This window comes from Cololabis saira, chromosome 21 (assembly GCF_033807715.1).
Source record: "Cololabis saira isolate AMF1-May2022 chromosome 21, fColSai1.1, whole genome shotgun sequence".
Taxonomy (NCBI): domain Eukaryota; kingdom Metazoa; phylum Chordata; class Actinopteri; order Beloniformes; family Belonidae; genus Cololabis; species Cololabis saira.
Window position 1 is genome coordinate 27259998 of NC_084607.1, and position 9358 is coordinate 27269355.

The following is a 9358-nucleotide window of genomic DNA, read 5'->3' on the forward strand; positions in this document are numbered from 1 at the left end:
GCTACGGCGTAGGGTTCAGCATAGCCTACGGCGTAGCCTACCGCGTAGGGTACACGGCGACACGCACCATTCTGCGTTGGTGTAACGCGGAACCATAAATCAGCCTAGTGTGTGCTCTGTGTGCTGTTCTGAACTTCTCTGTTGTTCTCATTTTGCTGGGACGTCGGTCCCTCCGCAAAGACACAACTTTTGTGGTATGCGTTCATTGTTGTGTCTAAAAATGATGCGCATTGCCCACCCAATCAGAAACGGTACACATATTCTGTGATATTTTTTTATATTTATAAAAAAATAAAGGATCCCCATAAATTTGATTGGGTGGGCAGGACGCACGTTTGGGTGGGCACAGCCCACCCCTGCCCCCCCCTAAAACCGGCTTCACTTACAGGTGAATGAGACATGGGGTAGTTTTGTTGAAAATGTGCTGTCCAAAATCTCCTGGAAAACTCGACTCCTGCAAATGCGCGTTCCCCAAAGTTTGTGGGGGCGTGGCTTTGGACGGAGCGCTGACGGGAGGGGGAGGAGGGGGTGGGGCTTAGAGGAGGTGCCAATTTCAAATCTTGCTAGCTCTCTAAAATCAGGGACTATACCTTTAACAGCACGGTAACAAGTATTTTCTTTAAAAACAAGTCAATGTGCTCTGTAATGTCTTTATTCATAGCTCAGAAGGGCATTAAGTAGCAAAAGTGATGACAACTAGGCTAGCCATTGGCTGCACCAGCTGTCAATCAAAAGACCACACTCTTAATTAAACATAATTTATTAATTGATATCATTTTTCATGTTGTAAAATCAAACCTAAAAACTTCACCTTTTGTCCAGTTGTCATAAATGTTAAATCTAGCTGTGGAGACCAAAACCATTTGAACTGACTGATTGACTCACTTTTGCAGCTAGCTCCCAGTGGTCAGATGAGGAACTGCATTTGTCATCCTTCCTGGCTGCAATCAACTTTTAAGTTGAAAGAGTGGAGTTTGCCTGCTATGAGTAGAGATGCAAAGACATAGTTGAAATGGGTGATATGTTCCGTGATATTTTGACCCAAGCATGCCACAGATATTTGATAAACATCTCAAGATATTGTATCAGCCTCTGAAAGGCTCCACGAGGCGTCACCCATGACCCATCAATGGAGGTCTTGCATCCAATGGAAATATCTTGAAGCCTGGTGCTGCAGAAGTGAAAGGTTTGGTGACCAGTGGGTGATGAACAGGCAGCTGCGTTAACTTTCAAACCCTTTTCCGCTAAGTAACACTTGAGTTGACTATATTCATCTGCAGCGGTTGTGGCTGAAACGGCAGCGGTTTTGATATCTTACAGCTTCTGTGTGTCTGCCAAACTGACAGAGAGCTTATTTTATATCACCCCATTGTTCTAAATCTGGTACGTTTAGGCCTCTTAATTCCTTTGAATCTTCCTTTTTTTAAGTTGAGTTTCAGTGATCGAAACCACTTCATAGGTCGGGCGTCTGTCTCTACAACCTCACTTTGAGTCGTGATTGAAACAGGATGTGGTGTTTCTATGTATTTCTTGTTTTTTGCACAATTATTACAACCTTTTAAGCCACGTGATGAGGACCAGGTAGCAGCTGCTGTTGTTGGAGGAGGAGGAGGAGGACGGGAGGAGGTGCTCATTGAGCAAAGCTCCCCAACCCCTCTCCACCAACCTCAGCACCGTCCTCGCTCTCCCCCCAAGCCCATCCCCTCTCACTATCACTCACCACTACACGAAGCTTCCTGTCAGACCTACACCAGAGGTTTCAAGTGGAAAAAAAGTCACCGGGCAATTAAAAGTAGGCGGAGGGATGAGCGTGAGTGACGGAGAGCACAAGTAGAAGAGAAAGAAGCAGCAGAAGAAACCATCTCATTAGTCCAGAGGAGCGATGAGTTTCTTCTTGTTGACCCCTGGCTGACAAGAATCATGAGGTACTCTTTTAAACAAATTCTGCTCTTACTATATATATATATATATATATATATATATATATATATAGATTCATATATTCTTATGTTATAACATAAATGTCTTCTAACAACGTATTTTATTTCTCATATTTCTCTTTTAGCTTGTTTATTTATATCTAAGTGAGTTACTGTTACACGTACACTCACGTCACTTATAGTCCAGCTCACCTCAAGCTTTGATGGGGGGAAAAACAGAGCTGGCTGACTCATAACGTGCAACTATATTTGCATACATTTTCTTAAGGTGACATATTTTAGTGCCTGCTGCATCTAACCGACTGACTGACTGACCTTTGAGTTCTGCAAAGCAGAAACCACCAGCCCGTAAAAGTGAGAAGTAAGCCGTGTGACGCTGTAGCTGCTACATCTACACAGGACCGCTGACGCTTAGACGAGGTCGATCATCTCCCCGCAGCGCACCGAGACTGGCGCCTCTGCTTTTGGCGAGGCTTTGTCGAAGCTTTATCGAGACCCCGGCAGCTGCCGCCTCTCTCAGGGTTTTTGTTTGTTTCCTATCACGTCTCCGTTCGGCCGATGCTTCCATCTGACAGAAACGAGCTGCAGAGTAAAACACGTTTTTTTTAATCAGCTTTCTTGAGGACAGGACATTTTGAGCTGAATATGTGACTGATTTATGTTGAGTAAATGATCAGTCCTGTCTGATTACAGTCGCGTCCCAATCCAGGCCATGGAGGGGCTGTGGTTCTTGCACATCCTGGCCGCTCTGTTTCCAGTGCATGCTTCTCACCAAGTCTCCCCCGGTATGACCGCTATTCAGTTTTAAACCTCGTGTCTCGTTCAGCCCAAAGATGCCATAAACCAATCCAAGATTACTGGAATCTGATGACCGCTTATGCTGATGACATGTATTTTTATCTCCCTCTTTGTGTCTCCCACGTCTCCGTCACTCTAGGACTCATCTGTACCACTGACTTTATCAACAATGTCAGCTGTACTTGGGGCGGCTCTCGGGGGGGTTCTGGTACGGACTGTTGGATTTCTGGAGTGAAGAAGGTGTGGAATATCAAGACACAACAATCCAAACCAGTCACGTAAGATACGACAGACGTTTGTTTAAAATACTGCTGCATCTGCCAAAACATGATGAATGGAGAGCAATTACACCTTTTTTATTGAGAGAAGAAGAGAAAGTGCAGTTGTATTCATAAGTTTGACTCTGTCCCTCCTTTGTAGTGAACGTTGTGAGCTAAAAGAACATGGAAACTCTCCTCCCGGCTGCAGTTTTGTCTTTGCAAACAGTGAAGTAAGTCCCCAGCTGGTTCAGACTCCCAGTCATCCAGGTCATGGCATCTATCAAAGGTTTGAAACACGGCTTGCATTTATTTTTAACTTCTGCATGGATGAACAAAAGAAAAGTGAGTCCAGTGTCCTTGTTTCAAGCCTTTGAGAGCATTCGTTAGTTTTTACTTCTTACCCTGCCGATTAACTTCATGTTTAATCCCAGTTAGAATTAATGTTTGGTTTTCCTTTCATTAAAATCGGGTGAACTTGTCCCTCCATTAGTTCTTCAGTAATGAGAAGATGGACCGGATCAGCATCAGGTGTGGCGACAAGTGGATGGAAAACCTCACGGACTACAACCTAATGCATCACAGTGAGCTACTGTTACGTCTTTACCTGCATGTCCTGCTGCAGTCACACCTGAAGTCCATGCGAAAAAGTTTAAAAAGCAAAAGAGAAGACATGGAATCGGTCAACCGTTTGATCCAAGTATTGTCTGTGTGACTTTTTGCTTTTTACAGTTAAGATGCATCCTCCAGACACCCCCACTGTCAACACGTCCAACGGCACCTGGATATCATGGACTCCGGGCAGTCCGGTTTCCTACTTAATAAAAAGATTTGACTTCCAGGTTCAGATCAAAAAGAGCAACCAGTTATGGAGGGTGAGCTCCCGTGCATAAGTGTACGCACCACTGATCCAGTCCAGTGTAGCTGATAATTTGACGCTTCCCTACTTATTAGGACGCCAGGAATTTCTCTGTCTCTGGGCAAGAGCTGAGAGTACCTGCAGGGAGCCTGACGGGAGAGCTGCAGGTCAGGGTGAGAGTCATGCCATTTAAACGGCCCGGAAGCCAGTGGAGCAACTGGAGTCCAGCAACAACCTGGGTAGAGGCGACGGACACGGTGGATATTCAAGGTATCGTCATGGGCGTAGAAGTGAATTTAAACACGGGTTGGGTTCATACGGGGATTTTACAACATCATCCCTCTGTTTCAGACTGGCCGGTTCCGATTTCTCTCATAGTGGCCGGAGCCGTGCTTTGTCTGTGTCTCAACATTGTTCTGATTCTGATCTTTAACAAGTGCTGCCAGTCCAGAGGGTGAGTGAGCATTTATCCGCTCTGTCTATTTATTAGTGTCTGTGTGTTTGTGTGCATATGTCAAACCTACCACTTCACTTATTCCTGATCAGGCTCCTCAGAAGGAAGCCGGTACCAAACCCATCCAAGTACTTCCACACTCTCCAATCCGTCCACGAAGGAAATCTAAAGGTAAAAGTCTTCACTTCTGGATTTCAGATGAATATTCAGACTGTCTGTGAATTTATCCAAAGTTTCCTACTGGTTTTCTGAATTTTGGAAAACACTGGACAAGCTTCTTTAATGTTGCATGCACGTCTAGTTTGAATTATCCAAAGCAGATTCCTGAATCCGTCCCTTTTTCCCCCAGAAATGGCTAAATCCCGTGTCACTCCCGGAGTCGTTCTTCACGGCCCAGCCTCGCGAAGACATCTCCCCAGTGGAGGTGTGTAGGGACTGGGATGAGGTGCCCTCACCGTCTCAGTCGTTGACCAGTGCCCTGCTCCACTCCCAGGGCTATCCTTCATCTGGCTCCAACATCATCGTCTACAACTCGTCCTCCATGTCCACCTTCTCCAACATGGGCTACTTCATGTCGAGCTCCTGCAGCAGCTCAGCCCAAAGTCACGGCAGTCAAGCCTACTTCACCTATAAAGAGGATTTCCAACATCTGCCCAAAAGCCACGACCTTAACCTCTCCTTGTGCATGCCTCTCACCTCATGTCCTTCTTATGAATCTCTCAAGAGGGAACCAGTGAGTCCAGACTCTGGTTTTGGCATTGAAAATGAAAATGAACAGAATGAGGCAAGAGATATGGATAAAGAAGAGGACGAGGTTTTCAATGATCAGCATTCTCCCATTCTCATCCTCCCTGTACATATTCCCTCCTCCTTTCCTCCAGTTCATCCTCAGCCTCCCACCCTCGTGCAGACCTCTGGCAGCCTTCAGGTGGATGAGGATGTGGATGTGGATGTGGAAGTGGATGTGGATGTGGATGTGGATGTGGATGTGGATGTGGATGTGGATGTGGATGAGGATGAGAAAGAGGAAGCAGCAGGTGAGAGTTCAGTTTCACGGCTGGTCACAGGTGGTGTGTGCCGCTCTTCCTCCATGCCTGTGGAACCCTGTAAAACTGGATATCTGACACTCAAAGAGCTGCAGACAACGTTCAGCAATAAATCCATCTGAAAACATGTGATTAAAATCTCCATTAGTTTATTTTAAAGGAGATGTCACATGCTACTCAAAGGTTACTTTGGGTGGTTTAGGCTGAAAGTTCAAGGAGCAACATTTCTTAAAAGAAATCAAATATTCTTTCAAATAAACAGAAATATATATTGTATTTTATTTTTTTAAATTGTGCTGCTTTGATTATATATCAGTTACATGTTTGGGTCAAAATACCACAGTGAAAGAGTATCTCTGTATTTTTAGGTTAATTGTTAATTTAGACAACAATATTTTTTTTCCTTCAAATCATTTCTCCTTTAAAATATATCAGTTTCAATTTCTATAGTGTCTATTACAACCCAACTTGTCTCTAGGTGCTTTCCAGAGACCCAGAACATGAACCCCTGAGCAATTATTGCATGAGCAATGGCAGGTAAAAAAACTCCCCTGGTGGGGGAAAAACCTTAAGCCAAACAGTAGCAAGAAAAACTCCCCTTTAGGAGGGAAGAAACCTTGAGCAGGACCTGGATCATACGAATGAAGGACAGAGAAATGGGAGACACAGATATTATTGTCACTGGTACACAAGACAAGATATATTAGCATTAATTATTCCTTAGTGGGAGAACTAAGAGTTCTATGTTCATATGACTGATACCTGGTTAGTTGGTGGACGACAGAGACGACTATATGAACAGATGTAGACAGCAGACGCTGAGATGGTTAGAGGGGGGGACTGCAGGTCAGCATGCAGCTCCTAAAGCTCTGGCCTGCAAACCTGTACAGAGGAGAAAACGAAGAGCCAGTCCAGCGCAACAAACTACAATAGTAATGGTTCCTGATAGCAGGAGACCCGCCCTCCAAATACACATTTGACTACGAGTAAATCTGCACCTGAGAACGGAGAGCTCTGTTGGGAACATAAGGCACTATCAGGTCATGCAAATATTGCGGAGCTAAGATGTTTTGGGCTTTATACGCAAGTAATACATTTTTTTATTGGAGTTTTACGGGGGCCAATGGAGTGAGAGTAACACTGGAGAGACGTGGTCTCTCTTGCTGATTCCTGTCAGCACTCGAGCTGCTGCATTTTGGATCAGTGGAGGATATTCAGCAATAAATTTGGACATCCTGCTAATAATACATTACAGTAATCTAGTCTAGAAGATACAAACGTGTTATTTCGTTTTTTTAGCATTTTCAGGATGCTCCTAATCTTTGCGATATTATGAAGATGGAAAAACAGTGTAGTACAAACCTGATTAAAATGTTTAAACCACAAATCCTGATCGAATATAACTCCAAAGTTTCTCACAGTTGTAGTGGAGGCCATCATGATGTCATCTAATCCCTAAGGTCATTGGGACCAAAGAGAATAACCTCTCTTTTATCAGAATTTAGAAGTAAAAGATTAGTGGACATCCAGTCCTCGATGTCCTTGATAAATGCCTGAAGTATGGCTCGGAGTTCTGTCTGTACTTTCTGTAAAATGTTTGAGTAGAGCATCTTTACAGCTAACTTTTACCATTTTTAATCATTATAATCAGCCTATTTAACCTCTAAACCTTTAATATATTGTGTTAGCTTTAGTTTTTTGATGAGATTGTTTTTACAGTGAACAGAATCACAACAAAACAAATGCAGGTATGATGAAACTGTGATGAAACAGTCTGATCAGCCAAAGTCAGCTGATACTCTAAACTCTCCATCATTTAGTTTCTATGACCTCATTGATTCTTATCAATGAACACCACCCTCAGGGGCTGATGGGAGATGCAGTTTTTTTAGTTTTAAACACCTATGCTGTAAGAACCAATGGAAATTATCATTTCATTTTACAATGATGCTTTGAAAAAAGTTCTTCAGGAACTTTGAAGGCAGGTAATCATTTTTTTTTTTTTTTATTGTGTAAATAGTATCTATGTTTGACGTTGTTTTGAGTTTGAGTGTTTGATAGACAGTATATGTCCACTTCTTGAGTTCCTGGGACTAATTATGCATTAAATACTTTTATCAAACACTGATTTACTGTTGAAAGAAAGGCAGCTGGTTTGCCGTCTATGTTGGTGTGTGTTACCTTCGTACCTCTTCTGATCTTTAATCTCATCCCATATCACCAAAAGAAAAAGATCATAGCTGCACCTGGTGCCCTTGACAGACAGTAACCATTGACATTTGTGTCCTCGGTCACAGCAGATTGTATTAGAGCTCTTGTAAATGATTGAGGTCAATGGCAAAATGTCGACTTGCCTTGTCTCTACATGTGCTGCAATGTTTCCATGACATATGTACAGAGACCAAAGAAAATAAAAGCTCTGGTAGAAATGGGTCACCCCGTGACTTCCTGTGTCGGTGTGGATTGAGGGTGGGCATGTGCGCTGCTGTGACAAAGGGGCGCGTTAAGGGTGATTTATGGTTCCGCGTTAAATCGACGCAGAGCTCTACGCTGTAGGGTACGGCGTTGCCGCGTACCCTACGCCGTGGGCACTGCATCGGTGTAACGCGGAACCATAAATCATCCTTTCCTCGGGCTGCGCGCTGCTGCTGCTCGGAGTGTTTACATGTCCTGTCAGGTGGTCCAGGTGGTGTATGTGTGAATGTATATTAGAGTGCGGTTTGACATTTAAACTCAGCAACATCCGCTCACCTCACACAGAATTTAAAATATTCAACCCATGTCGGGTAAGAAACCACTCAAGTCGTCGCTTCTCATCAGCGTTTCCACAATCTCCTTTTTTCAGTTGCACAAGAGCGCACCGCATTTTCCTTTAAATTGTGTCAAGCAAGCCACTTTATCAGGTTTTCACTGAAAAGCAGCCGTTTGCACTAAACCCTCTGCAGGGTGTGTGTTGTCTTTGTTGCAGCTCAGCCGTGCAAGTGAAGCCTCATCCTCCCTTCTACAGTACAGAAAGAGGGGATTTTGTTACCCGTTGTGGGGGCAGTTTATTATAATATTTGAGTCGTATTTATGGGAAAAGCTCGAGTTAAGGACAATTGAGGAGTGATACGGCTGTTTGGTGATTGTGTTGGGTTTGTGCTATTTTTGACGCAGTTATGTTTAGCACAGTGACAGTTCATGCGTCAGAAGACTGGATATGTACTGTGCTCTTTTTACCACTAGATGACCCTTCCTCTTCAGCTTCTGCAAATGCAATTTCTGCGGGAAACCTCGGAGCTGGTTTTGGATGTGATGTGCGGTTGGATGTGAGGTGTGGAGATGATCTTCACCGTCTCCATGTGGAGAGATCTGTCGGGAGCAGGCGCCGGCGCAGCCGCCGCAGACACCAGCGCATTTTTAACATCCCAAACTTGTTTTTTCAAACAAGATATATATATACAGTACTCGAGTTGTAAAAACAATCAGGGGGGATGGTGGATTTTATCATATGGGGACAGATAATTTGTGCTGATTACAAATAATATAATATATTACAAATAATAGCACTGACCAAAACACCTGCAGAAATACTGCAGGAATGACATAGCAGCAGTTAAATGCAGCCTTCTGTAAGCTTTAAATATCCACTGGGCTTACATCAAATACATCAAAACACAACAATAAAGAACAGTTTTCTGAACTTATCAATATGACTCTGTCCTTCACAAGTAAAATGGATCACTGCAAAAACTCAAAATCTTAACAAGAATATTTGTCTTATTTCTAGTTAAAATGTCTAATTTTAGTAAAAAAAAATCTCATTACACTTAAAACAATTTTCACCCGTTTCAAGTAGATTTTCACTTGAAATAAGTAGAAAAATCTGCTATTTCAATTGAAAATTTACCTGAAACAGGTGAAAATTGTCACATTTTTCTGGTGTTATTTTTCTGGTGATTACTCTAAATGTTGAAATAGCAGTAAAACCACATTCATTGATGAAATGTCATAAGGGATGGAAA

General features: G+C 43.2%; 1 protein-coding gene across 2 annotated transcripts; it reads left to right on the forward strand.

Moving 5' to 3' along the window:
* The first annotated feature begins 1586 nt into the window (after positions 1-1586).
* Positions 1587-7798, forward strand: il2rb (interleukin 2 receptor, beta). Of its 2 annotated transcripts, none has more exons than XM_061712309.1 (10): positions 1587-1925; positions 2634-2725; positions 2878-3016; positions 3159-3228; positions 3489-3579; positions 3728-3870; positions 3950-4124; positions 4206-4308; positions 4401-4479; positions 4658-7798. In XM_061712309.1, exons 1-10 carry the CDS (start codon positions 1921-1923, stop codon positions 5474-5476), a joined length of 1716 nt encoding a protein of 571 aa, XP_061568293.1. In that variant the 5' UTR covers positions 1587-1920; the 3' UTR covers positions 5477-7798. The 2 variants fall into 2 exon arrangements, with proteins under 2 accessions (XP_061568293.1, XP_061568294.1); XM_061712310.1 differs by lacking the exon at positions 1587-1925 and adding an exon at positions 1996-2529.
* Positions 7799-9358: the final 1560 nt, after the last annotated feature.